The 24,872-nt window shown below is 57.6% G+C and overlaps 13 protein-coding genes across 13 annotated transcripts; 7 read left to right on the top strand and 6 right to left on the bottom strand.

The window, feature by feature from the left end:
- Window positions 1-188: 188 nt before the first annotated feature.
- On the top strand, window positions 189-1,126 carry HETIRDRAFT_449532 (uncharacterized protein; the record flags this gene model as incomplete). Its single annotated transcript, XM_009545359.1, has 3 exons — window positions 189-900; window positions 955-1,008; window positions 1,089-1,126. 3 exons carry the CDS (start codon window positions 189-191, stop codon window positions 1,124-1,126), a joined length of 804 nt encoding a protein of 267 aa, XP_009543654.1.
- Window positions 1,127-1,385: 259 nt separating this feature from the next.
- Window positions 1,386-2,979, top strand: HETIRDRAFT_48547 (uncharacterized protein; the record flags this gene model as incomplete). Its single annotated transcript, XM_009544947.1, has 5 exons — window positions 1,386-1,613; window positions 1,667-2,335; window positions 2,388-2,496; window positions 2,560-2,720; window positions 2,806-2,979. Coding segments are annotated over 5 exons (1,341 nt in total), but the record flags the coding sequence as incomplete, so codon positions are not given.
- A 293-nt stretch (window positions 2,980-3,272) lies between these two features.
- HETIRDRAFT_408198 (uncharacterized protein) lies at window positions 3,273-3,966 on the bottom strand. The gene is made up of 5 exons (XM_009545358.1): window positions 3,866-3,966; window positions 3,672-3,811; window positions 3,568-3,616; window positions 3,468-3,504; window positions 3,273-3,411 (listed from the first exon to the last, which is right to left on the bottom strand). Exons 1-5 carry the CDS (start codon window positions 3,911-3,913, stop codon window positions 3,365-3,367), a joined length of 321 nt encoding a protein of 106 aa, XP_009543653.1. The 5' UTR covers window positions 3,914-3,966; the 3' UTR covers window positions 3,273-3,364.
- A 1,036-nt stretch (window positions 3,967-5,002) lies between these two features.
- On the bottom strand, window positions 5,003-7,497 carry HETIRDRAFT_155245 (mitochondrial carrier protein; the record flags this gene model as incomplete). The annotated part of the gene is made up of 12 exons (XM_009545357.1): window positions 5,003-5,028; window positions 5,212-5,278; window positions 5,326-5,614; window positions 5,672-5,694; window positions 5,755-5,859; window positions 5,916-5,941; window positions 5,997-6,102; window positions 6,154-6,386; window positions 6,439-6,648; window positions 6,703-6,909; window positions 6,966-7,055; window positions 7,110-7,497. 12 exons carry the CDS (start codon window positions 7,495-7,497, stop codon window positions 5,003-5,005), a joined length of 1,770 nt encoding a protein of 589 aa, XP_009543652.1.
- A 313-nt stretch (window positions 7,498-7,810) lies between these two features.
- On the top strand, window positions 7,811-8,455 carry HETIRDRAFT_142154 (uncharacterized protein). The gene is made up of 2 exons (XM_009545356.1): window positions 7,811-8,320; window positions 8,377-8,455. The coding sequence occupies exon 1, from the start codon at window positions 8,152-8,154 to the stop codon at window positions 8,314-8,316; it is 165 nt and encodes a 54-aa protein (XP_009543651.1). The 5' UTR covers window positions 7,811-8,151; the 3' UTR covers window positions 8,317-8,320; window positions 8,377-8,455.
- A 1,540-nt stretch (window positions 8,456-9,995) lies between these two features.
- On the bottom strand, window positions 9,996-11,995 carry HETIRDRAFT_432945 (uncharacterized protein). The gene is made up of 4 exons (XM_009545355.1): window positions 11,561-11,995; window positions 11,262-11,507; window positions 10,840-11,196; window positions 9,996-10,779 (listed from the first exon to the last, which is right to left on the bottom strand). Exons 1-4 carry the CDS (start codon window positions 11,957-11,959, stop codon window positions 10,435-10,437), a joined length of 1,347 nt encoding a protein of 448 aa, XP_009543650.1. The 5' UTR covers window positions 11,960-11,995; the 3' UTR covers window positions 9,996-10,434.
- Window positions 11,996-12,227: 232 nt separating this feature from the next.
- Window positions 12,228-14,744, top strand: HETIRDRAFT_472263 (uncharacterized protein). Its single transcript, XM_009545354.1, has 9 exons — window positions 12,228-12,422; window positions 12,477-12,719; window positions 12,773-12,891; window positions 12,961-13,053; window positions 13,107-13,235; window positions 13,300-13,823; window positions 13,890-13,966; window positions 14,049-14,209; window positions 14,270-14,744. Exons 1-9 carry the CDS (start codon window positions 12,261-12,263, stop codon window positions 14,352-14,354), a joined length of 1,593 nt encoding a protein of 530 aa, XP_009543649.1. The 5' UTR covers window positions 12,228-12,260; the 3' UTR covers window positions 14,355-14,744.
- A 29-nt stretch (window positions 14,745-14,773) lies between these two features.
- HETIRDRAFT_449526 (uncharacterized protein) lies at window positions 14,774-15,783 on the top strand (the record flags this gene model as incomplete). Its single annotated transcript, XM_009545353.1, has 4 exons — window positions 14,774-14,809; window positions 14,861-15,112; window positions 15,171-15,342; window positions 15,407-15,783. The coding sequence occupies 4 exons, from the start codon at window positions 14,774-14,776 to the stop codon at window positions 15,781-15,783; spliced, it is 837 nt and encodes a 278-aa protein (XP_009543648.1).
- Window positions 15,784-16,171: 388 nt separating this feature from the next.
- On the bottom strand, window positions 16,172-17,059 carry HETIRDRAFT_443997 (uncharacterized protein; the record flags this gene model as incomplete). Its single annotated transcript, XM_009545352.1, has 1 exon — window positions 16,172-17,059. The coding sequence occupies one exon, from the start codon at window positions 17,057-17,059 to the stop codon at window positions 16,319-16,321; it is 741 nt and encodes a 246-aa protein (XP_009543647.1). The 3' UTR covers window positions 16,172-16,318.
- A 422-nt stretch (window positions 17,060-17,481) lies between these two features.
- Window positions 17,482-17,664, bottom strand: HETIRDRAFT_170387 (uncharacterized protein; the record flags this gene model as incomplete). The annotated part of the gene is made up of 1 exon (XM_009545351.1): window positions 17,482-17,664. One exon carries the CDS (start codon window positions 17,662-17,664, stop codon window positions 17,482-17,484), a length of 183 nt encoding a protein of 60 aa, XP_009543646.1.
- Window positions 17,665-18,930: 1,266 nt separating this feature from the next.
- Window positions 18,931-19,984, top strand: HETIRDRAFT_438905 (uncharacterized protein). The gene is made up of 2 exons (XM_009545350.1): window positions 18,931-19,561; window positions 19,638-19,984. Exon 1 carries the CDS (start codon window positions 18,978-18,980, stop codon window positions 19,554-19,556), a length of 579 nt encoding a protein of 192 aa, XP_009543645.1. The 5' UTR covers window positions 18,931-18,977; the 3' UTR covers window positions 19,557-19,561; window positions 19,638-19,984.
- A 141-nt stretch (window positions 19,985-20,125) lies between these two features.
- HETIRDRAFT_472258 (uncharacterized protein) lies at window positions 20,126-22,184 on the top strand (the record flags this gene model as incomplete). The annotated part of the gene is made up of 3 exons (XM_009545349.1): window positions 20,126-20,699; window positions 20,785-21,369; window positions 21,438-22,184. 3 exons carry the CDS (start codon window positions 20,126-20,128, stop codon window positions 21,920-21,922), a joined length of 1,644 nt encoding a protein of 547 aa, XP_009543644.1. The 3' UTR covers window positions 21,923-22,184.
- Window positions 22,185-22,228: 44 nt separating this feature from the next.
- On the bottom strand, window positions 22,229-24,783 carry HETIRDRAFT_381185 (uncharacterized protein). Its single transcript, XM_009545348.1, has 10 exons — window positions 24,681-24,783; window positions 24,572-24,627; window positions 24,455-24,508; window positions 24,373-24,401; window positions 24,189-24,324; window positions 23,867-24,133; window positions 23,573-23,814; window positions 23,118-23,523; window positions 22,632-23,013; window positions 22,229-22,574 (listed from the first exon to the last, which is right to left on the bottom strand). Exons 1-10 carry the CDS (start codon window positions 24,736-24,738, stop codon window positions 22,321-22,323), a joined length of 1,884 nt encoding a protein of 627 aa, XP_009543643.1. The 5' UTR covers window positions 24,739-24,783; the 3' UTR covers window positions 22,229-22,320.
- Between the last annotated feature and the right edge of the window lie 89 nt (window positions 24,784-24,872).

Here is a 24,872-nt window from a genome sequence, read left to right as displayed (position 1 = left end):
GAGATGCCCATGTTACATGGTCCCGGCTCGGGCAGACAAAACAGGCGCTTGTTCTGTTGCCGTCACAGACCAATATCTGAACGCGTTCTCGGATAACACGTGACTGACGCGTCTTGTCATTGAGTCTGCCACTGCGTTCTGGCCCATGTCCTCGAAATCTTCTCCCTCCTGACTCTCGCCCGACAAACATGCCTCCAAAGCGCAAAGCACCTCTCGAAGCGACTGAATCCGAGCGACCCCTCACTAGATTTCGAACACGTTCAGCTGATCTCGCGTCGTCTACAGAACTTCCAGCGCCCCGTCGCACTCGAGCCCGTGGTCCTGCCTCTCCCATTCTAGAAGTATCGGAACCAGCAGTGAAGCGCCGGAGAGCTGGAGCGCGAAAAGCTGAATCCAACAACATCACTGGCGAAATATCTCAGAAAGACGAATCTAGCCATCCTGACGAGACTCCAGACGTGGTGCCTGTGCGTCGTGGCCGACCCAGAAAACCGTCTACCTCCGAAGGAGTCCCAAAGACTAAACCCGCTCGTCCCACCCGAATAATACGATCGAAGGCTCAAGAACACTCACAGCATGAGGACGAACATGAGTCGAACGATAAAGTGGTCCAGGCCCCGACGCGTCGCGGGCGACCTCGCAAAGCTGCCTCTTCTGTACCTCAGAGCTCCAAGCCTGTGATGGTCAACACTGTAGCACCTGAGCCTCACGAGGTAAGATCAAATGAATACGCGACTCAGTCTCTCGTACCCGTGCGCCGAGGCCGACCCCGCAAAGCCGCCACTCTTGCGTCTCAGAACTCCAAACCCTCGAAGAAGCTGAAACCAGATATCATTCCTTTGGAACCTGATGAATCACACTCAGACACGGAGGAACATGAACAGTCTAAGGGTTTAGAGGGTAAGATCTCTCCACGTCATACTCTATCCTACAAATTTCCCAATCGCGCCTTAGAACCCTCTACGGCCCTTCAACCTTCTTCGAAAGTTGTGGACGAGCAGATAGCAGGTCCGTCGCGTTTACCAAGGGAACAAGTCGAAGGATCAGGGGAAAGCAGCGAGGATGAGTTGCTCTTGTCTCCACGCAAGAAGCATCCTCACCCGCCATCTACACCTCCGCCAACTAGACGTAATGCCCCCAGATTGGTCCTACATTCCGTCGAAATTGTCACACCGCGCGGGGTGGCAAGGCATCTCTCACGAATCAAATCTCCTCCAATCTCTCCTAGAAACGCTCTTGTCTCGAGGACAAGTGAAGGTCACGACGCGAATCCGCGGATACTATTTCGTGCTCCAATCCCTGAGAGAGCTTCTTCGATCAATCCGACTACCCCATCGAAAAGGAACCCAGCTCGTACACCTCAGGCGTCACCTTCACGCGTGCCTCGAACGCTACCTGCACATCTCTGTCCATGCTTGAACGCTCAAAAGCGCGCAATCCTTTTGGCATTAAAAAACCCTTCAGGCTCGAGAAGCACCGAAGGGGCTGATGACGAACGACCCGCTAACTGTACAGCCCTCGAACAACTCAAAGCATTACTAGTAGGCACTACTGATCGAGGAGAGGGAAACAGCTGCCTTGTGATTGGCCCTCGCGGAAGTGGAAAGAGTCAGGTAGGTGACCAGGGCACATGTCGCTGAGTTGGTTGCCTGATATCTTCTTTCAGATTGTGGACGAAGCAATATCCTCATTGCCCGGCAATCCCATTGTCATACGACTGTCCGGCTATGTGCAACATAATGATCGGCTAGCTATGCGCGAGATCGCTCGTCAACTAGCTCTGCAGAGTGGAAAGGCTATCGACGCCGAGGTCGAGGTCGACATGGCCGACGATGAGAACCCATTTATAGAGCGTAGCGAACCCATTCCATTACCTCCTCCTTCCCATCTCCCCACGCTGATATCGGCTCTTCCCACCCTCGGGCGGCCTACAATCATCATCTTGGATGCATTTGACCTCTTCGCCCAGCATGGGCGGCAAGCCCTTCTGTACTGCCTCCTGGATACCGCTCAGAGCTGTCGCGCTGGTGCTGGGGGCACCGGAATTGCCGTAATCGGCGTCACTCCCCGCGTGGACACTATCACTCTACTCGAGAAGCGGGTGAAAAGTCGGTTCTCTGGTCGTATGATCAGAACCGCGGGCCCCACGACATTGCAAGACTGGAATGATATTGTACGGAACGTCCTCTGTCCCCCCGTGGAAAACGTGGACAACGAATGGGCGAATCTATGGAATACGGCCGTCGAGCAGTTCCTAGAAGACCGTACCGTGAAAGAGTCGCTGTCCGAAACCTTTGGCGTAATGCGAGACGTTCGGCTGTTGTGTCGAATTCTGGTTCGTACACATGCTCTATTTTCGTCGTACATATAATTGACATGAATTTCAGACCAATCAGATTTTAGAGCTAACGCCTTTGAATCCCTTCCCGAAACCTTCTCGATTACAATCTGCTATCGCCACGCAGCGCGTTCCTCATTCCTTTCCTTCTCTTTCTTGTAATTATATATCACTGTCTTCACACATGGACGTTACTGATCGCCATCTCTGGCTTATTGCAGCACTGTCTTATCCTTCGATATGTTTGCTCATTGCTGCGACACATGCACGGACTGCAGGACACGACTCTGCCACGTTTGAGATGCTGTACGAAACCTTCCGCATACAGCTTCGAAATTCCTTGTCTGCTCCCGTTCAAGTCGACGGCGGGGGTATCGGGATGGTGAAAAGCAGTCGAGGAGTACTCATGGCTGTAAGTGACCCTCCTACCCTTATGTCTCTTCATTGATGTGTTCTCTCATCGTCAGGCATTCGAGCATTTGATCACGACAAAAGTATTTGTGCCTCAGGCTACGATAAGCGACCACACGGGCAGGGAGTTCGTGCGTTATCGATGCATGGTGGAGAGGGATGAGGTGAAGAAGACTGTAGAAGCGGTAGGCCAGACAAGCCTAAAGAAGTGGTTCTTCAAGGCACAATAATCCAGAGATGTTTTTGAGGACACAAATGAGTGGAGTCGCATTTATACAGCTCATCATCTACGGACACTACAGGAGTAAGTTATTCGGATAACATAACTATCAATCGATGTATACAAGCGTGATATTAATTCTTATGCTCAATATCGTGAAGCGCGAGCTTCGATGTTTCTCATTGCACGACCAGATGCAATCAAGCTGGATGAGCTTTGCATGTCGTTTGAGATCAATCATCATCGCATCATCGCACGAAACACAAAACTTGAAAGTGTCTTGACATGGAACTGGGTGTTACTGAGTGCTCTCAGAGAGATACATTCGAAGAGTGCTTATACATTTATATTTGGTTTCTGCTAGCTTCTGGGACGTATACAACAAGTTGCGTAGCCTAATAATCACCGCTGTCGGAAAGAGCGCCCTCAGCCCGCTTCTTGGCTATCAAAATAATGAGGATCAGATCGAAAAGATCTAATGGTGTCAGATGAGCTTACCATCGTGCTTAGCCTTCTCCTTGTCAACGAAATCCAGCTGTTAGATACAAGCGGGTATGAGATCGTCGTGGCGAATTGAAAGGAATCAATGGCTACATACTCCCTTGGTCTCGACGAGACGGTCGATGAAAGCACCGGTCAAACCAGCACTATATTGCATTCGCGATGAGCATGATGTTAAGCTCAGAAAATGATTTAACTGACAGAATCTCCTTGGCCTTGGCGTGGCTGTCGGGCTTGCCGTTAGCCTCGACATGCTTCTCATAGGCCTTAGCAGCCTCATAAGAGGCAGCAGCGGCAATCAGCTCGTGGGAGAGCTCAGCCTTGTGGGGGGCGTTGGTAGCCTAGATACGGTGTGGATGAGTAACAAATCGAGGTGTGGACCCGTAGGACCTCACCTGGTCGTAGGCCTGAGCTTCGTCGGAGGAGTCATCGAACCAACCCATGATGTTAATGTGAAAGTAGTAAAGGGGTAGTGGGAAATAGGGGATGAGGAGATGCGAGATAGGGGATTCTGAATAGGTTTATATAGGTGCTAGACAGATCCGGGGTCACCATACCTCCTGATCACGATCCTAAGAATAGAACAAGATCTGATAACCCTGCACGGTGCGCGGGACATGTATCATCATCTTCCCAGCGTCATATCTCAGGGACTCAGGGAGCTGTTCAACCCCGAAATGCGATGAATGCAGGAATAGTGAGAAATTGTCATGCGCTGTGCACCGGCGTGTACCGCACCATTCACGTTCGTCGGGAACAACGATGGAATCCAGGATACCATCAGTGTTCTGCCGTCCTGAATGAGACCCACAAACATCAGTAACTGTACACGGCACACCCTGGCACGCCCGCCGACGCACATACGAGTAGACCCTGCTATCTTTGGATACTTTGTATGGATACAGGGGTGAGGTGCTTGATTCACCGCCATCCTGTGCAATGCGCTGCAGCGTTGGTGTCATGATGTCATACCATCCATATGCACACTCCTTTCTTCCGAATCGAGTTGAGGCCGAGATATATTAGCCATTTCTGTTATCGAATTCTGCGAATGAAGCGCATTGGAGCTGGGATGGCGTATTCAGGCGCAGTTTTGGAGGAAGATGAGTGAAAAACTCCATGAATTCATCACGGCTACTTTGTGAAACCTTAGGCCTTATCTTCTCAAATAATCTGCTCAGGATCTTTGTTCGATTTTATTTTGGAGCGCCAGGACAAGCAACGCATGATGGTATCAACTTACCACCAAGCACCCATTTGTAGGTTTCAGCTCTTCTGTTCATCGATCCGGGACTGAGCAGCTCTCACAGGCATGATAACAGCTTCATCGCTGTTTCACTGGGGCCTGCTTTTTGTTGTACAGTAAATGGCAATGGTCACTGTTGTTTGTCCCGCTCCAAAAATCCTCAGCAGAGTTTTCAGGAAAGCGGTCTAGGTTTACACGCGGTTGCAACGGCATAAAATCTAGCCGGTCGGCGGAGTTCGCGATGAGATACAGTAAGCATGACATCGATCATCAGACTGAAGAGATCTCACTGAGGTTTCTGCCAATAGGTTTCTGCCAATGAAGGAACGAAGATGGATTGACATGATAATAAATACATCGTCCAGTGCACTGCAGATTGAAAGAGAACAGTCTAGGATATTACCACTGACAAGAGATATGATATATTGGTATGGTATCATCTATACGCCGAGTCTGGAAGTAAGAGTGTGTCAGAACGGCGATATCTACAGATGCGTTTTCGAACGTGCCTTCGCTTGGTATGTTCATATACCACATAAGATATTGATACAGCGGGAACGACCTACATATCATGTCAGCAGCAAGACGGGCCTCAAGCCATAGACGCACTTTGGCCAAAGTGGGTAACAACCCACGATAAAACCCACGCCAGCCGTCGCGCTCGTACGTTTTGGATATAACGTCGCGGAACCCAGTGTAGAGCTGTGGATGGCCGGGTGATCCGGCGGCCTGCAGTCGTGTCCGAACCAAGTTCATGGGATACACGCTTGTCGCGCCCACACTTCCCGACACGCTGCCGAAGGCGAGCAGAGCGAGAACACCGGGTTCCTCTTTCCCCGTTGATCGAAGGTACGCCAGCTTCAGGGCTTCAAACGTACTCATATCGATCGCTGAATATCTGAGGACACATATGGTCAACACAAAGAACATTCAAGCCAAGCCAACAATTACATACGGGAAAACACCAATCAGCCCGATCTATAAGCAAAACCATGAGGTGGAACGGTCAATCCAAGCGCTCTTGCAATGAAACCATACCGTAAGTCCTCTGTAGTATGCTCGAACGCCCCCCAGGGTCCAAAGGCGCTTTGCGGCAGAAAACAAGGTTCGATTTCGGTCTGCTGTGCTGCTCATCATCTGGGTCTATTGAAGTGGTTTAAGAACAGTTGCTTTGCGAGACAACAATGTGAAATGCTTACTTTCAATGTTTCGATAGGATAAATACCTAAGTCATTACTTAGACACACTTGAAACCGAATCCACGGGAGCGGGACACGCACTGAGTTGGCTGGTAATCCCACCCATCCCACCCGACAAAAATCGGCTCACGCCGCTTATGTCTCGTGGATCTTCGACATGGTCAACATACTTCGCAAACATGCGTTTCTGATGAAAGACGCTCAGGAGTTGCCAGGAGAGGAATAGATTGACACTGACTGAAGTCTCGTATGACATGAACTTGATGGCGGACTCGGGGAATATTTTAGCAACAGACAGACCGTTACCTATCCAGAACGCGCGGATTCCGCCTTCCGCATATATTCGAGTAACCGCCGTGGCGATGGCCTTTGTCCCGCCCTCTTGGGTTAAAGACGAACCGCCGAGCTCTGGTGGTCTTGTTATCAGGAATATTTTGAGACGGTCGAAAGGAGCGGTGCATGTGCGTGATACTAAAAAGAGTCTGAATGAGTGTGATAGCGATGACTGGCCCGCGAATCGTACCTGCACCAGCAATACCTCCCGCAAGCAGGAACCTGAGAGCAGTACTGCCAGCCAACCACTCGTGATGATCCTCCTCTTCGTCGCCCAAGTCATGCCCATAAGCTTCTTCATCTTCGTCGTCATTATGGTTTGAAGGGCGTGGTGAAGATTCATGAGGGGAGTGGATTGTATGATCTGGGGGTTTATCCTCAGCACTTAAACTCACATCCCCTGCGAATCGACGAATCAGTCGCCGTCATCATTCACGAGTCCAACCCGTTTCACCTTCCATAGTAACTCTCGCTGCCCCTCGGCCATCGTCGCCTAAGAACTTTCTAACTTCGTAGAACTGATAGATCTCGGCAGTCGACACTTTCCGAGGCAATAACAGGAGGAAGTCGCGGAACTCCGAGAAATTGATATCATGTGAATCGTTGGAAGCAGTTAAGTATGTCACGAAGTCGGATGAAGTTGATGGTGACAATTCAATCCCTGTACAATGATGATAAACGACCTAAAGCTCACGATAAGGGTATGTTAAAACATACCTGCTTTCCGGAGAGCTACGGTCAGCTCGTCAATGTCGAGGTGGCCGTTGCCATCCAAGTCGAGCTCATCGTGGAATATGCGCCATAACTCTGCATCGAAGCGGCTGTCTGAGCAAGTGCCAACATATCAGAGAGATGACATACCGACTTCTTTCTCGAGTGCGTACTTCTTGAACTCTGGCCAGTCCATTCGGCCCCCACAGCTGCCCAGAAGCTCCCGCTCATACATAGTGCGCATCCTCTGAGCGCTCTCTGGGGTCAGAGACGCGTTGCTTTTCACTGTCGTCGGTGCTGAAATATCGTCCGCGTCGACGGGATGTTGGTCCAAGGTGGGTAATTTCTGCCACAGTTCGCGCAGGCGCGTTTTTCGATTCTCTCGGCCTTCTAGTTCGCGGAAGTCGGCGAGGGTACGAGGTTGGGCATGATATAAGGAAGGGTCAGACCGAAGTCGTGGTATAGATGGGGTGGCTTGTGCGCCTGACTGTGCATCATCTTTGATATCGCGCCCAGATGGGCCCTGGTGGCCACTCATATGACTGCTTATTGGTCGACCACCGATCAACTATTGCTCTTCGTAGTGGTTGGATGATATTGAAAGGTAGATATGGCCTGAACGGGCTATCGATAGCCTGTCGATAGCCGATGGGAATAATGTGGAGAATGTATGAGGTAGTTGTCTGCCACTGGCTTGAATGGCGAGCAGGCAGGTAAGGAGCAGAACTGGAAGTGGACGTATAGGCAAATCAGCACCTCCTCGACGTCGGAACGGGGGTATATTGTCACGTGCCAACACCGTCATCGACCCCCTGCGATTGGTCAAGACATCGGATGAAGAAGGTCGTGTGTACGAGTAAGATAGCTATATTATAGTGATGGTGCGCGTTGCAGCAAGCTACGATATGTGAACAATACAACAAGGATAGCGGCGAAAACATTAATACAAGTAGAGCGATTAACCAATCAAAGCTCCCCGACTTCGGGGTTTTGGGAACGACATCAAAACCAGGACGCGATTCCCCTTCCCGCTCTCACCACCCAATCCCGCACAACGGCGAAGCACGATCTACGCTTCTTCGGTCGCAGTCGGGCCAACGCAGGCCCAGAAAGTGTGAACATCGATGATTGTCCCACACCTTCGTCGCCTGCCTTCCTTCTATCCCGCGAGTCTTCTCTCCGAACCTCCCCCATGGGGTACCACGTTGCCGTCGTCGAATACGAGTCGATCTGTTCCGATATCAAAGACAATCCGATGGGTCGACTCATTGCTGATGAGGATGACGGGTTTAAAAGGGTTGGAAGCGGACGGCTCGGGACTCTGTCGGATGGTAAAGGATCCTTCGGGTCTGGATGAGCCTGGAATGAAACGGCATGTCAATTAAATATTTTTCATCTCGTGAGAAGGGACTGACCTTTCTGAACGAGCTGCTAGGACGTCGGCCTAAAGCATCGTCCCTCCGAAAGCCCTTAGGCGGCGTGGGCGGGCGAGGTTCCTGGAAAATTGTGTCTGTGAGAAGGTCCTGTCAGAGCCGAAGTAGAACTGGCACATACGAGCCCCTTCAACGATGGTCTCCTGGACGGTTTTCGAGACGGCCTTTGCGAAGCCGTAGAAACCAAATTTGGACCCCTCACCTCTCCATATGAGTCGGAGCAGAGCGTTGTCGAAGGTGAAGATCCTTGAGTAGACGTACTAGCGCCATTCTTCAGGGAGATATAGATCATTTTCATGCTTCACTGCCACTACAACGATGGGCGCTCTTACTGTGTAGATCGAAAGAGCCTGCTTTCTCATGAATGTGTAGGAAATAGTCTCGGTTTCCCCGGTCCTTGGTGGCACAAGGGGAGCTTTGAGTGCACGATTCAGTTGTTCCTTCCAATCATCCGGCAGCTATCAAGCGAAATCGCAGATTTCTGAGTCATTGCCGAAGCGCTGATGGGTTAACGCAAATATGCATACCTTAGGTGGCCCGCAGTCCTGAGCAGGTGGAGATAGGGGCGGAGAGGGGATGAAGCGCGGCACAGGTTTGCGCCAACTCGGATTGCGCCTTAAGGATTCGATACTTTCAGACATGATACACAAGATGAACACAAGGGATGTCAGTAGGGACGGTGGTGGACGGCGGTGGCGCAGGGAAAGCCGCAGCAAAAAGAGAAAAATACAGAGAAAGAAGGGTGAGGTATAAGTACAGGGCACGCGGCGTCCAAGCGGGCCCGAGAAGCGAGACAAACGGCGTGGCGCAGTGGACAATCGCTGGAAGTGGCGGGATGAAGCCACAGGAAACCGGCCTGTTGACACAAGGGGCGCAGGAGTCGTTTTAGATCGACGGGTCGAGAGCCAGGCAGATATGCACGCTCGTGTCATAGCATCCGTAGATGCTTTGAGCTCGAGGAGTGCTCGAGGTTGAGGCGTGGATGAGGAGCGTCTCAGCGACGCCGCACGCGTGGCTGAGAACATACTGGATGCTGCGCAACAGGGAACGCCTTTGTTGGCTCGAAAAGAAACTGCACGACGCTATCGTTGTCATAAAAAAATATCGAAAAACCAGAAAGTGATGGGAGGTACACAGGTGTCGATCAGGATCTAAATCGACAGAGTTTCGAATCCTGTGCCGCTGTAAGGGCTGTTTCAAGCCGTGAAGCGACCATAGTGATGCCCTGTCAATGCTCCATTAATGAGAATATCAGTAGTAGTTAGAGCCATAGACACCTCATAGCACCTGATGAGCAGGTTGCAGCCGCTTCTACTACCAAGTGAGTGCCTCCTAGAATCCGAGGGTCCAGCGCGTTTGGGATTTTCTAGGAAGCATCAGTCCATCTGGGATTTGACCCCGCTTGTGGGACACCTATATTGAGGTGTCTACCAAGGTGACTCCGGTTGCCAAGTGTCGCTGAAAGATTTTTGAGAGATACGACTGAAAGACGTGCTGGTGGTCGAGAACCAATCACGTTTCATCTGTAGACTAAGCCACCAGTTTCACTGCTGTTCAGTCACTCTTTTCAAATTTCAGACCAGCGATTGTCATCGCACCGCGTGCAGATGTGGATCCCTCAACATTGATAGCTCGACACCCGAAAATACAACAAAGGAGGGGAGGGAAACACCTAAAAAATCAGGACCAGTCTGATGAATCAAGAAAGAGAAGTACGATTCATTAGAGGGCGTGAGGTGTCACTGAGGTCAGTAGTATTGTACTGGAACGATTGCTGTCATGAAGGCTAGGGGTCAGTCATTAAGGTGCGTCAAGTGATGTATGAACATAAGTATTGCAGTATGCTGGTGAGCAAGAATGATGTAGTACCGTGAGGGGGTAATTGAAGTGGTTAAATCTAGCGATGCGTGTGTGCAGATCCCTGAAAGGACATTGAACGAACGGGAGGAAGGCAGATAGAAAGCAGAAATAAATAGGTTAAAATGGGTCTGAAGGGCGAAACGCTGATATATCATGCCGACGATAGACGGCCTTGATGAGATTCAAGGGCGTGCTTGCAATTGCTGCTTCTCCGAGACCTCTTTTTCCAACTCTTTCTGGAGCTGATCCCGTGATCGGGAGCGGGAGGGTATACGGACCATGGGCCGCCATTCTTTGACCCATGTCCAGCGCGAGATGCGCTCACCGGTCAGGCCGTCTGAGCTCGATGCTTGAATGTCGGCTTGGGAAATCAACGAACGAAGATAGTCCCGGCCCAGGATTGGCGCCAGAGAGAGGAATGAAAGAAACACAAGCTTGAAAATGACAGCCGGGGATGCGAGGATGGACGAGATGGTTTCCGGATTTGGCGATGGCGTCGACGCTACGGTTTGCAGGATATCTCCAATCTGACAGGTGCCGGAATCAGCTTCAGCGTAAACTTACGAAGATGGGGTAGTGACACATACCTGACACGTAACGGCGGTCCACGGCAAAGACCCGATGAAGGTCCCCAATAGGCAATCCATAAGTCCGACGCCACACACACCGGACGCGATGTTGATGCCTGACCACGGAACAATGCCGACAAGCCGAAGGATAGTCAGTCGAACCCACGCAGGTGACTTTGACTTTGATCCTGTGGATATTTCGGGCTCGCTCTCCAGAGCGCTTCGGACCAGAGCAAGTGGACGGGGGAAGTAGTGCATGAAGAATGGAGCAAGAGGTGTCGAAAGCAGGGAAGCGAAAACAGACCCCACGGTGGTCAGTATAGCAAGGAGGAGCGTTGCCAGAGTCGGTGAGAAAAGGGCGCCTGCGAGGACGTTCTGTGAGAAAAGAAACAGTCAGCAAAGCTCGATCACAAAGTGCATCTGTCGTCACGAGGACTAACCCAGAGGACGCTGCCGGGAATTGACCAGGCGTGCATCCAGATTGTGATGACTGAGATGACGGCGACAACGTGGGCCAAATGACCGATATCGCTCTGTGCGTAGCCATGGAGCTCGCGGCCCAGCTGTGAGCAGTCGGCCAGTGTTCGTGGCCACGAAACGGAGAACGGCAGCGACCAAAAAGCGAGAACGACGATAGCAGCTGATACAGGGAAGGATGTGATTACAAACAATATGGGGGCGTGTACCTTGGGGGTGTATGTGAGTGGTCGCGTGCGGAAGAACACGAGCACCAACTTACCGAGGGTGAGCCCTGTAACCACGTGCGAGAAGGCGGAGGTTTGGAATATGAAAGCTTCTCCTGAACATAGCCATCCACCGAGGTATTCTGAGAAGCAGCAAGGGGAAGGATGGAATCGTCGTTCGATGACCTCGGAGAGGAGGGAGTGGAGTATGTGTGGTCGGCGTCCACGTGAAGGAGCTCCATGCATCGCGCGACAGCTACGGATAATCTGGAGGGTGATGGCAAAGGAGACGACACCTTGGCCATCTCAGAGCCCACGGGAGGAGTACAGGGAACAGGGTCGAATAATGAACAGGTTTTTTGGCGGGCGCCGAGGGTAGAGATGGTAAGAGCGGGTCTGAGGTTTGTGGATGAGGCGCGATGGCGATTAGGAGCAGGAGGGACGAGGGTGGCCATCTTATTAAGCGCACCGTCGAGGATAGGGGGTATTTGGGAGAACAACTGGCGGAAAGGCGAGTGAACGCGTTGGTCTCCGTTTTAGCTCGACGGAATCAACACCGGCCGCGGCAGCTTGCTCAGCCTCGGCATCGTCCGTGATGCTCATGCTCCGTGACATAAGCCTCTCCTCCGACGGCCCGAGCTCTCTCCGTTCCCCGGCCACCGCCCCCTCCAGTTTCGGCCTCGTCACCCTCGGTGACACGGCCCCCCGGATGCGCAGATTTGACTCGATCTACATAACTGCAAGCGCTCCCCGACAATGGCAGAAGATCTCCAGCAGCTCATCCTCAACATCCTCAACGATTCGGGTACAATCAAAGACACCCGCACCATCGTCATTCCCGGCTCCTCTTCCCAGGCATCCTCCAGCGATGCTCAAATAGCCATCCTGGGCGCGCTCAATTCTCTCGACAGCAGAGAGGTACCCATACGGATTCTAATATTCGCCACGATTCTCTGTTGATCATCTGTGCAGATGATCAAATATGAAACACACGAGGTTCTTACACACGTTTTGACATCCGAGGGGGCTCAGATCTCGCTTGAGGGATCTCATGAAGCGCGAGTCTGGAATGCTCTGCCCGCAAAAGGCGCGGGCAAGCCCATCACTCCCGCAGAACTCAAGAAAATCGTCGGCGACGAGACTGCAAAGGTTGGTCAAGGCCGCGCCTTCAAGAACGGGTGGATCGCGAAGGAGGCCGATGGTTTGGTGAAGATCGTATGTCCGATCAAAGTCTACATCTTTTCTGCATTTGTGAACGATCGCACAAGAAATCAACAATAGACGACACAACACAACTAGAATTGCGGGAGGTCAACTCGACGGGGACTCTTTCCTCGGGCGAAAAGGCTCTTGCTGAGCTGCGGAAGCGCAAACTGATCATTCAGAAGTACGTACATGCCCCTCTCCTCCTCACACCGTGCGTGACCGCGAACCATCTCGCCCTTTCCCCATTCAGGAAGAGTCAATGGTTCACTGTTCATAAAGGTCCGAACTTCAGTACATCAACCGCAAAGCCCGAAACGGATCTCACCGCAGACATGTTGACATCGTTAGTATCGACTACATCGAAATTGTCCACGATCATCTGACATCACGATCCAGCGGTAAATGGAAGACATCCGTCTTCAAAAAATACAACTTCGAAGCCGAGGGTATGCCCACGAATGGCGGCGCTCTTCATCCTCTACTCAAAGTGCGAGAAGAGTTCCGCAATATCTTCCTTGAAATGGGGTCAGTCATGTGTACTTGACTCCCCCTTCCCATGCTCTCATCTGACTTTTGATCCCACTGCCAGCTTCGCAGAAATGCCCTCGTCCTCCTTCGTTGAATCCGGCTTTTGGTGCTTCGACGCCCTGTTTGTCCCACAACAGCACCCCGCGCGTGAAGTCCAAGATACCTTCTACCTTTCCGACCCGTCGACTTCCCTCCCGCCACCGAAAGATTATTACGAGCGCGTCTCTACCGTGCACACGCAGGGCGGGCACGGCTCAACGGGCTACCGCGCGCCGTGGAATGCCGCCGAGTCGCACAAGCTTCTCCTGCGCACGCACACGACCGCCTCGTCGGCGCACATGCTGTACAAGCTCGCCGCGCGGTGTCGAGGCGAGGCTGCATCGGACGACGAGTTTGATTGGGGCGGCACGTCCGGGCGCGTCGAGCGCAAGGAGGGCATCGAGGACGACGGCTTCCGTCCCGCGAAACTGTTCAGCATCGACAGGGTGTTCCGGAACGAGACGATGGATGCGACGCATCTCGCCGAGTTCCATCAGGTGGAGGGCGTCGTCGCGGACCGTGGGCTCACGCTTGCGGATCTGATCGGTAAGCTCACCGCTTTCCATCCCAAACAGATTCTGGCGTGGTTGCTGAATCTGCACCGTACCGAAGGCTTCATGCGTGTCTTCTTCAAGAAGATGGGCATCGAGAACCTCAGGTTCAAGCCCGCTTACAACCCGTACACGGAGGTGTGTCTCGTCTCCGCTTCGACCCTCCACCCCGCCTCCCCTCCTACTCACCGCACACAACCTAAATGGTCGCCCCACATAGCCCTCGCTGGAGATCTTCGCCTTCCACCCGCTCCTCAACAAATGGGTCGAAGTCGGCAACAGCGGCATGTTCCGCCCAGAGATGCTGGCGCCGATGGGCTTCCCGAAGGACGTCCACGTCCACGGCTGGGGCATCAGCCTCGAGCGGCCAACCATGATCAGGTGCGTCCGCCCCGCCTTTCCCCCCACACACCACATCTTTCCAACTGAATCGTGTGGCAGATACGGGATCAACAACATTCGGACGCTGGTCGGCCACAAGGTCCCCATCGACAGCGTCGAAAAGTCCGCGGCGGTCAGGTTCTGATGCGACCTGCGCGCGCGGGGGATCGACTCCGGCGCGGGCGGTGATTGAGGGCGCGCGAGTGTGCGCGCGAGTGTGCGTGAGACGCGTCGGACTCGGACGGGACGGCGCTGCGACGTGACGTGTAGTTTAGAATGTGTTGTAAAAGCGCCGATAGGCTGGGTGTATTATTCTTTCGCAGCGCGCTCCCCCGGGCGTAGTTGTTCAGGCGACCACCGCGGCGAGGCGAGGCGGGGCGAGGCTAGTGGGATCGAGCTGGGTCGAGTCGTGACTGGACGGAGCTGCTATTTTCGGCGGGAGAAACTAAAAAAGAGTTCTTGGCTTGGAAGGCCTGAGGCACTCATGAGCCAATAACGCGACGCTGTGCCTAGTAATAAACTACGTTATGTTATGAATTGCACTGGCGAACGACGGGAACTGCGATGCGTTCGCGTTCGCTGGACGTCGCAGGCTCGACAGTGGGAACCTCAATACATGCATGGAAAGGTCGAGTGATGATGATTCATCAGGGGGCACGGGACGGGCGCACAGCGACCAATCACCAACGCCGCGCGTTCATTGGCTCGCGCGGCCGGCTGACGCACGCTGATGAGCGACCCGTGCCGCTCCCTCCGCCTTCCTCAAGTCTCGACCCTTGCCTCGTCCGCTCGACGAGCAGTGCGTATGCGACCCGTGCCGAATCCGCATGCGACGCGCAGCCGGGCGGCACAGCAGCGCTCGCGGGAGCGATGGCCCTCGAGAAGGCACCAACGATGCATACTGTAGCACTGCGTCTATTCAACAGCTTGGATACTGGGAAGCCTGTCCGGGATCACCCAGGAGCCAAAGAACCTGATCGAGCTCGAGCAGTTAATTGGGCATCCGGGCGCCCTTGAGCTTGGGTACTTATGCTGTATCGTGATGGATTGCCCTCGCGAGTCAGTTACTGTGATGTGCGCGATATCAGCGCTTCAGCGCCGTGTGATTGTTGGCAAGCCCATGATCCACGATGGTCGGCACGCAGACAAAGCGAACCCAAGCAAATCATCTGATCCCAGACGCCTGGGTCCATCTAGTCCATCGAGGCTGCCGCTCGCACGCACACTACGCTGCATGGAAAGCACGCCTGCGGGGGAGTGCACGCAGGTACACGCACGCGATAGTCATCATCTGCACTCGTGATCGTCCTGTCCGGATCGGCGCACGCCCTCGCACGCTCGCGATTGGGCAGCGCACCGATGCAGACTTGATGCAGTCGCTGGGCGCTGATGCAGATGGCGCAGGTGATGGCGCAGGTGATGGCATCACGTCGAGACGGGCTCCAGACTCGGATGGCCTAGGAGGGCCCGCTCGCGAGCAGTTCGCGAGCCTCGCGCGCCCAGGTCCCTCGGTGGGTCCCTCTGCGGGGGGCTCGACCGCGCAGCGTCGTCGTCGTGCAAACTTAACTCAATAGCGTTCGATGGCACCGCGTGGGCTGCGGGCAACAAGGGGAGCCAATGACCGCGCGCGGCGCATTGCATCTGGGTTGCTGTACCTATTGTATCGTGCATCAGGCCTTGGGGACTTTGAGGACTGAGGTGAGAGTCCAGACACGGGAGGCGCGGGGATCTCGGCGGTGTTTGTTGGCTGGGGAATGGCGTGGATCGGTCGGCCGAGGTCCGCGGAAGAGACGAGTGCGTTCCTGTGGCAGACGCAGGCAGGAGCAGGCAGGACCTATAGTGTATACACAGAACGAATGTCTTTTAGGATAGGGTCAGCAACGGAGACTAGCAGGCAGTAGTCCGTGCGGGGCGCGGCAGCGTTCATGTGCGCGCACGAGATCGGCCTGTAGACTTGTCCGAGGCTGATAATTTCCGTGACCTCAAAGTCCGGAAACGATGGACTGAATTTAACGAGAGAGAGAGAGAGAAGTACTGAACGGCCGCCGTCGCATCATCGTGCACTACGGAAATACGAAGGCAAGCGCCAACGCCGCCGCGGCGCGCCGCTCACCCCTCCCACTCGTCAAACCTAAGCCCCAAATAATTCCCCGGCGCGCCCTCGACCGCGCGAAACCCCAAGCGCTCATAAAACGCGCGCGCACCCGCATTGCGCGGGTCCATGCCGAGCCACACCGCGTGTACGTCCGCGCGCAGGTGGCGCACGGCGGCGGCGACGAGGCGGCGGCCCCAGCCCTGGCGCTGCGCGGCGGGGAGGAGGTCGATGTGCATGTGTGCGGGGCCGAGGCGCACGCACGCGGCGGGGGCGGGGGCCCACCCGCTGTGCAGCAGCGCGACGTAGTGCGCGTCGGCGGGCGTGCGCGCGGGGCCGGGGCCGGGGTTGACGGGGTCGTAGGCGGGTGAAAGAGGGGGCGGGCTCGGGTCCTCCGCTGGAGGGGGGGTGTCGGCCGGGAGGGGATATTTCTCGCGCAGGGCGGGCCACCACTCTGCCTCGGCCTGTGCCTCGAGCGCGCGGGTGTCGGTCGCGCCGAGGATGTAGCCCAGGACGGCGTGACTGCGGTCGGGCTCGTCTGGGCCGCGCGCGGGGCCCTGGTCCTGTTCCTGGTCGACGAGGACGAAGCCCCAGGTATGCTCGGGGAGACAGACGTAGGGGAGGGCCCAGACGAGGCCGGGGAGGGCGGGGTGGGCGTGGAGGGGCGCTGCGTCAGCGCCGGCGTCTGCGGTGAGGAGGCAGATGCGGGAGAGGGCGGGGGCGTCGGCGGGGGTCGCGGGGCGGATGGCGAGCGGCATCGCGTACGTACGCCGTGCGTGGGTGGGCGATCTGGGCGCGTCGCGTCGTGTCGGGTTGGGCGATCCGATGCGGACGACGGTGGGGATCGCGCTGATTGGGTGGGGCGCGCCCAAGGTGGATGGCCGTGGGAAAAGAGCCGGAGAAGCGATGGGCGCGCGTGTTTCCCCGGCGGGTGGGAGCTGCGGGCAGCCATTGGACGATTGGGACGGCCGAGCGCGCTTCTCGACCTTCCTCCTGATCCTGGCCCGCGATTCGAGGCCTCGCAGGAACACGCACGGATCCAATCGCTGCGCCTTCGCGAGTCGCTCCTTACATACAACGCTCCTGTGCGTCCCATGCCGCCGCATGACCTCACACGACCCGTGCATGACAACCCCCCACGATGACTCGATGCCCGCATCACACGACCTCGACGCCGCACTCATTGGCGCGCGAAGGCCAGCCGAGACTGCTCTCGAAGGCCTGCAATTCGCGAATCAGAACCCCGCCCCCGCCCGGCTAAAAACATGACAAAATCACAACGACGCGACCACGCCTTGGCGAGCCAATCCCTGTCTCTCGCCCGATTCCGTGCGTGCCCATCCCCATAGATCCCCATCCTCATCACCGGCCTTGTCCGTGCTCGTCTCTATCCTTGTGCCGCACCGCCCTCTTCGGGCGGGCTGGGCGCCAGCACTGCGTGGGGGCGAGAACGCAGTCAGTTTGAATATCGAAAGTCTAGAGCGACGCGAAATTCGCTCACTCATCGCACCGAGCGCGAGCGCGATGTAGATCCAGTATTTTTGGAGAAAGTTCTTTTCCTGGACTGGGCGCGCAGGCTCGCCCTGTGGCGTGAGCTGCGGCGGTGCGCGCAGCTCCGGTCTGGGGGGAGGCGTGGGGAGGTGGGGAGACAAGGGCGTTCTGGGTCAACGATCGAGAGAACTGAAACGGATTCGGCTGCCGCTTGCTTACAAGGGCGGTTGTCTGGGAGCAGACACGGTGACGGTCGTGTTGAGCGGAGGGAGCGTTACCGGGGCAGACGGTGAGCCGGGAGGACACGCGCCGTCGTGGGGGACGGGGTGGAGGAAGTAGTCGAGGGCGTACGGGGAGGCATCGGAGGGCGAGTCCGAGGCGAGATGCAGGACTATGGACTCTGCGGTGCTGGCCCGGAGATGGCACTAGTGAGGGAATTGCGTGAGCGAGGTCAGGTGGGCCAGACGCGGGCGTGAGAAGGGAGGGTATGTGGATGCGTGTCAGGAATTGGTATTGGAGGGGTGGGGAGGAGGGATCCAGAACGGGCAATATACGGGGTCTGGAAGAGGACTGGAACGCACCGCTTTGACGGACGAGATGTGCCAAGGCTGTTCTCGAGGGTGGTCGGGGGTGACGAGGGCCACCTGGTAAAGGGCATCGAGAGGAAGGGGGTGGGTGGGGTCGAGGAGGGCGAGGAGGTCTCGATGATGGAGGTCGGGGGCGGGGTGGAATGCGGGTTGGGGGGCGAGGGCGAGGGAGCCACGGTCGTGAAAGGGGCTGTCGGGGAGGGAGGGGATGTACACGCGGTGGACCAGGCGAAGGGAATCGTCGGCCACGACGAGAAGGGGAAGGGAGAGAGTCAGGGAGAGCAGCAGGGGGAGCATGGGTGGAGGAGGGAGGGAGGGAGGGAGGGAGAGAGGGGATTGGCTGGGGGATGACCGGATTAGGCAGGGGAAGGGAGTGATTGGGCAGACCTGGGCCAATGGTCTCGACGCTCCAGCTCCCGCTCCCATTGGCTGCCGGGCCACTCGCGCTCGGAATCGAACAGAGAACGCTGCTTTGCTTCACCGAGAGGTCGAGACTCCCATCCCCTGTCTTAAATACACCCCCTCCCCCCTTCCCATCTCTTACTGCTTCCCCCCCACTTTTGCCCCACCCCTCACTCTCCGCATACGTCCGCTCGCAATGTCCTCCAGCCCTCTCTCCTCTGATATCAAGCCCATCATCTCCCCTCCAATGCATGACATCCATCTCCTTCCCACCCCTCCCTCGTCCCCCCTCCCCGATGTCGCCGCCCACACTTCCGTCGTCCTCCTCAACTCCCTCGTCCAATTCTACCAGCAGGAGTCCCTCTGGGTTCACCGCACCCGCGCAGCCCTCGAGCTCGCCCTCTCCACCCGTGGCATAGACAGCCCTGGCACCCCCGCCCAGATCCCCTCGGGGCCCACGCCCCCTTCCTCAGACACAGACGACGCGGTCAAGCAAGACCCGTCCACCCCGCAGCCCATCGGCAAAGCCCACTCGCTCTCCCGCTGGATGCAGCGCAAGAAGAGCTTCAAGCTGAAGCTCGAGGGCATGCCCAATAGCCTCGCCGCCGCCCGCCGCCGCCGTGCGCACCGCGGGGCCCATGCGCCCACGGCACCCGAGACGGGCACGCGCCTGCTCGAGCTGTTCGGGCAGCTGATGGAAGCGCGCATGGAGAGCTGCCACCGCGTCCACCGCCTCGTGCAGGAGGCGCACTGCCCCGACCTGTACACGCGCTGACCTAGGTGAGAACCCGTCCAGACTGGCGATTCGCGACGGGGCAGGCGCTGACCGCCCATTGGCTCGTCTTGTTTGTTTCAGGTGCAGATCGGGTACTAGGGCTGGCCAGGCGTCGGTCGGTGCTGGCAGGTCCGGAGGGAATGGAGGCGCCCCACGTCTCGACGGGGGGTCGCGGCGGGGCGCGGCTCTCGCATTCACGTTGTCATGCTCGGAGATGTCTCGGTCTGGGTCTAGATGTCCGCATTTGAGCTACGCACTTGATACGCATGCACTCACCGGTGGGAAGCGAGGGCGAGAGGGCGCACAGTGAGGGGGGTCCGCTTACATTATTGGGCACTGGGTCGCATCGTCTGTAACTTATCGCTATGGCGGCTGGTCGTGTGTCGAGAGAAGGGAAATAATAGAGCTCGCATGAGTGCAAGGAACGGAGAACGTCGCGTGACTAAGAGTCGTGTGTGCGTGCAGCCAATGAGGGGCGATGCCGAGAGATGCCGGGAAAGGAGATGTGGCGGGTGTAAGCGGGGGATTGTGATCAGCGCCCGTGGCTTGCTCCCTTTTGGTCGTCGACGATGTCTGCACGCTATGCGCCGCTGCCCTCCTCCCACACAGATCCCCTCTCCAATGCAGAGATGGACGCCGCCTTTGACGACGACGACGACGACGACGACGACGACCATGAGCCCACCGCACACGCCGAGACACGGCCCCTCCACCCCCTAAGTCGCTCGCGCTCGCGCTCCTCCTCCCCCCCGCCTGCGCGCCATCACTCACTCGCCCACGCACACACCCCGAGCACCCCCGCCGCGTACGACTTTGAGAACTTCGACTACGCGAGCTATCCCCCGCCCGGCTCCCCCCCGCCCCCGTCCTCCTCCGCCCTCCCCAACGACTACGGCAACTCCAATGGCCTCGTCCCCTCCACCTCCTCCGCCCACCCGGCCGACCTCGCAGCCGCCTATGCACCCCGCAGGAGCTGGCTTCTCCGCACCGCAGCCAACGTCCTCCCCGCCCCCTACGTCCGCCGCTGGGGCCTCGACTACGAGCAGCCCGCAGCAGGCCGCGTCGTCGGCGGCGGCGTGCACAACGACGGCGTCTTTGCCAACGTCACCGCAAAGCCCTCCCGTCCGATGCAGATTCGCGAAGGTGCGTGCAGCGTCCGCCGTGTCGTCTGGTCGATCCTTTGACCCTCAACCCGCTCACCGGCGTGCCGCTATTGACTCGCGCCCAGGCGACGAGATCTTCCTCGTGCCCGAAGAGGCCCAGAAGGACGTGCCCCCGTCCTACGCCTCCGCCCAGGCCGACAGCGTCCCGCCCTACTGGGAGACCACCGTACACGCCCCGTCCTCCCCCGGCGCCTTTGGCGAGATGATCATCGACGCCCTCCCCACCGGCTCCCTCTTCTCTTTCCTCTGGAACATGCTCGTCAGCATCTCCTTCCAGTTCGTCGGCTTCCTCCTCACCTACCTCCTCCACACCACCCACGCCGCCCGCTTCGGCTCCCGCGCCGGCCTCGGCGTCACCCTCATCCAGTATGGCTTTGCGCTCAGGAGCCGCGCCGAGGACGCCGCAGAGGCCGACGCTACCTGGGGCTGGCGCATGGGCGGCAACGGTCAGATGCAGCAGCCCCCAGCCACCGGCGCGCCCGACCCGAGCCCGACCTTCGACACCGCCGCCCAGGCAGAGGACTACTACCGCAACCTCAACATGTCCCTCCCGGACCCCGCCACCGCGATCCCGCCCGCGACGATGGACGAGATCAACCTCGTCAACGACGCCACGACCGACTGGCTCTCGTTCTTCCTCATGACCATCGGTGCGTCCCGCCCGCGAGGCTCCTCCGCCGCCGCGTTTGCCCACCGACTGACGACCCGCCCCACACAGGCTGGTTCATCCTGCTCACGTCGATCCTCGGCTTCTGGCGCGTCAAGCGCTGGGAAAGCAACATCCTCGCCTCGCAGCACGACGCCGCCTCCGCCGCGCCCGCCTCTGCCCCGGGCGACGCGCGCTCGCGCTACCGCGCTCTCGCCGCGAGCCTCCAGCACGCGTTCGGGATGCCACGCACGGGCATGGGCGGGCTGCTCCGCGGGGGGCTCTTCCCGCGCCACCTCGGTGACGGGCTAAGCGACGACGACGAGGGCGCCGGCGCCGGCGGTGGGGGCGGGCGCGATCGCGAGGGCGAGGGCGACGATGACGACGACGCGTATGCGTCGCGCACGGCGGAGGAGGGCCGCGCGGCGGATCTGCGCGCGCGGGCGGAGCTGCTGGCGCGCTTTGCGCACGATCCGGCGCGCCAGCGGGAGCTGGAGCAGTCGTTTAGGGAGGAGGACCAGCTGATGGAGAACATGCGCGCGGCGGGGATGCTGTGACGTTGATGGCCTCGTAGAAGCGTCTTGTCTTTTGTTTTTGGAGTGGCGCGCCCGTTTAGACATACCAGGGCCGGTGATGGTAGGTGCACGATGGACGATTGACTCGTTTTCTCCACACTGTCTCTCTCTGTCTCTTTTTTCTCTGCTTCTGTTTACTGCCTCTCGTGCTCGATGATTGCTCGCCTGCCACTCGTTTTGCTCGGTATAGTTTCTTTTTCTGTACCATCTCTTTTATGCTCGCAGCGCAATATTTATCTAACCATCACCTTGGCGTGATCAGTGTCGGACGCGAAGAACATCACGCATGACGGGGTACTACAACAGCCATTCATTACTCTCACACTCTTCTAGCTCGAAATACAGACACAGTCAGTCCCGCCCTCGGCGCCGCCGCCGCCTCACTCGTCGTTCGTCCACATCGCGGACATCTTCTTTTTGAACGGCTCGAGCGAAAACTCGAGCGCCGAGCACGGGTACCCGATGTCGAACTTCTCGAGCACGCTCGGGTGCAGGATCCCCAGCTTCCCGATCTCGCGGTCCGCGTGGTGGATCAGCGACCGGAGCTTCCCCAGCGCGCCCGCCGGCGGCGCCCCGTCCTCCCTCGGCGCGCGGTAGTAGATCGTCGCCGCCCGCCCGGGGAAGAAGGTCGGGTCTGGGGTAGGCGGGAGCGTGAGCGCGCGCGCGCATTCGAAAGGCACAGCGCACTCACCGGGCCTCTCCTTGAGGTAGTACCCCGTCGGCGCGTGCGCGTCCGTGCTCGTGATGCGCGGGACCTCGAGCATCGCCATCGCGCGGTCGAGGAGGCCGTGCACGACCTCGAACCCGGCCGTCTTGTTGCACCACACGGCCGCGGCGTGGCGCGCGTTGCGGGCCTGGCGCTCGCGCGCCTCGTCCTTGAACACGACGTCCGCGGCCTCGAAGATGCGCAGCGGGAGCGCGTGCGAGCGGTTCTCGCGCACGGTCTTGAGCAGGCCCGGCAGGAGCGACGTGCGCACCACCTGGAACTCGAGCGTCTTGGGGTTCCCGATCTTGACGGCCGTCGCGTTGTCGTCTGGGATGTTCAGCCACTCGAAGTTTTCCTCGTGGGAGCACTGGGCGGCCGCGGGGTCAGAGCGTGCGTGCGCGTGTGTGCGCGGGGGTGGGGGCGCGGGCGCGGGCGCGGGGTGGGGATGCGAGGGGTGGGAGCGGGACGTACGAGGATGAGGGGGAGGACTTCGACCCAGCCGGCAAAAGCCCACTCGTGCCGGATGATGTCGGTCAGCTTGCTGACGGCGAGGGGCTGCGCGACCGTGCTCGTCGCGGGGAACGTGTCCGGGAGGTTGTTGTAGCCGTACGCGATCGCCGCGTCCTCCATGATGTCGCACTCGTGGAGGATGTCCGGCCGCGTCGCGGGCACTTTGACCAGCAGCGTGTCCGGCTCGGTCGGCGACACCTGCGTTGGCAGGGACATGCGCTCTAGCAGGCCTTGGACCTCGCTCGACGATAGGGAGAGGCCGGTGCACGAGTTGACGTAGGTTGCGTGGGCTTCCATCGGGCGGGAGGAGATGTCGGGGGTGATGACCACTCTCCCGTCGGGGTAGATGACCTTGACGGGCTCGATGCTGCTCCGGGTGTAAATTCAGCAGGGAGAGAGTTCAACGGCGGACTCACGTGAAGGGCTCTGCGCAATATTCGGAGAACATGGTGGAGATGATGTTGGCGACGATGTTCAGCTTGGTCAGGTCCGTCGCCGTGATGTCGATGTAGACGTTGCGGGTGTTCAGCGAGATCTTGCTGTGCTCAGAGTTGATGATGGGCGGCCACGACGACACCCGCCCCTCTGCGTCATAGATGATGGGGTACACCGGCGAGTCGCGGATAATGTGCAGGTACCTCCCGATGTGTTTGTCGGACTGACAGGCACGTTGAACGTCGGACCGCACTCACGACGACGCTCGGACGCACCTCGTACACCGTCATGAGCTCCTCGGCCGTGTATTCCTTGGTCTTGTTGAGCGGGACGAACTTGATGTCTTTTGGGGGCCGCGCTTCGTATGTGAACGGCCGGGTGATCGTGTCCAGATCGTGTGTGCCGATGGCGACCAGCGACCGCTTCCTGCAGATGTTCTGGTGGAGCTTGTCTTGCAGGTCGATGAACGAGTCGTAGGATCGTTGCGTGAAGGTGACGTTTCGGAGGATGGCAGACGCGAAGAAGGGCCGGACTTGTTGCGTCTGTCGTCCATGGGCAGTGTAAGGAAATGCGAGACTGGGTGGGAGCGTGGCGTACCTCGGGCGAGACGGTGACCTCGAGAAGATCGGCTTCACCACCAGGCGGGTAGACAAGCTTGTACTGTGGTGCCTCTCCCTTCCCGAGGAAAACGCGAAGAGCGCGAGCGATGCCCTCTATGCAGAGTAGATCGTATCTAGAACGGCGTCAGTCAACGCTCAGTCTTTCTCTCGCCCTTCCTCACCTATTTGCGGGTATCTCAATTTTGAGTTGCTGAGCACGCCGTTAGTCCACGAGCGTGATGACCCACTGCGCTGCTCACTCACTGGACGCTCTGCGGGCAGGCCCTTCTTGATAGCTTCCTCTACTTCTTCTGTGGTCTGCAGAGATCGAGCACGATGAGAAACGTTGAGACCGGCAGGAGAATGATCTCAAGCCCTCACATCCTCATCGAGCTCGATACCAAACTCGAAGCAGAGCTTGTCAAACTCCTCCTTGGCTGCAGACCCGGTTATAGACACGATCGACCATACGAGGAGACATTGCACGCACTGAATTTTTGTTCGAGTCTCTCCCACAGGTCTTCTTTATCTACAGAAACGGTCGGCATTGTCTAGAGGGAGAACTGCCTGTGTGCAAACAACAGGTACGAGTCAAAACGCTGGAAATGAGTGCAGACCCCGGCCAGTCCGGACGGACTGGCAATGATCACATGGTTCACGGAGTCCTCCCGCTCTCTTTCTT

This window comes from Heterobasidion irregulare, assembly GCF_000320585.1.
Source record: "Heterobasidion irregulare TC 32-1 unplaced genomic scaffold scaffold_03, whole genome shotgun sequence".
NCBI classification, from domain to species: Eukaryota; Fungi; Basidiomycota; class Agaricomycetes; order Russulales; family Bondarzewiaceae; genus Heterobasidion; species Heterobasidion irregulare.
The sequence above is the reverse complement of the archived record's forward strand: the minus strand, read 5'-3'. Positions and strand labels throughout refer to the sequence as shown.

Coding starts and splice junctions, on each gene's coding strand:
- HETIRDRAFT_408198 (XM_009545358.1), bottom strand. CDS start 3,913: ATGGGTTGGTTCGATGACTCCTCCGACGAAGCTCAGGCCTACGACCAG. Junction 3,812..3,865: donor AAGCTCAGGCCTACGACCAG/GTGAGGTCCTAC, acceptor CACCGTATCTAG/GCTACCAACGCCCCCCACAA. Junction 3,505..3,567: donor GTCTCGTCGAGACCAAGGGA/GTATGTAGCCAT, acceptor TGTATCTAACAG/CTGGATTTCGTTGACAAGGA.
- HETIRDRAFT_142154 (XM_009545356.1), top strand. CDS start 8,152: ATGGGGTACCACGTTGCCGTCGTCGAATACGAGTCGATCTGTTCCGAT.
- HETIRDRAFT_432945 (XM_009545355.1), bottom strand. CDS start 11,959: ATGGCCACCCTCGTCCCTCCTGCTCCTAATCGCCATCGCGCCTCATCC. Junction 11,508..11,560: donor GGTTACAGGGCTCACCCTCG/GTAAGTTGGTGC, acceptor TACACCCCCAAG/GTACACGCCCCCATATTGTT. Junction 10,780..10,839: donor GGACCGCCGTTACGTGTCAG/GTATGTGTCACT, acceptor GGCACCTGTCAG/ATTGGAGATATCCTGCAAAC.
- HETIRDRAFT_472263 (XM_009545354.1), top strand. CDS start 12,261: ATGGCAGAAGATCTCCAGCAGCTCATCCTCAACATCCTCAACGATTCG. Junction 13,054..13,106: donor ACCGCAGACATGTTGACATC/GTTAGTATCGAC, acceptor ATCACGATCCAG/CGGTAAATGGAAGACATCCG. Junction 13,824..13,889: donor CACGCTTGCGGATCTGATCG/GTAAGCTCACCG, acceptor ACCGTACCGAAG/GCTTCATGCGTGTCTTCTTC.
- HETIRDRAFT_438905 (XM_009545350.1), top strand. CDS start 18,978: ATGTCCTCCAGCCCTCTCTCCTCTGATATCAAGCCCATCATCTCCCCT.
- HETIRDRAFT_381185 (XM_009545348.1), bottom strand. CDS start 24,738: ATGCCGACCGTTTCTGTAGATAAAGAAGACCTGTGGGAGAGACTCGAA. Junction 24,509..24,571: donor GTATCGAGCTCGATGAGGAT/GTGAGGGCTTGA, acceptor CGATCTCTGCAG/ACCACAGAAGAAGTAGAGGA. Junction 23,524..23,572: donor TATTGCGCAGAGCCCTTCAC/GTGAGTCCGCCG, acceptor CACCCGGAGCAG/CATCGAGCCCGTCAAGGTCA.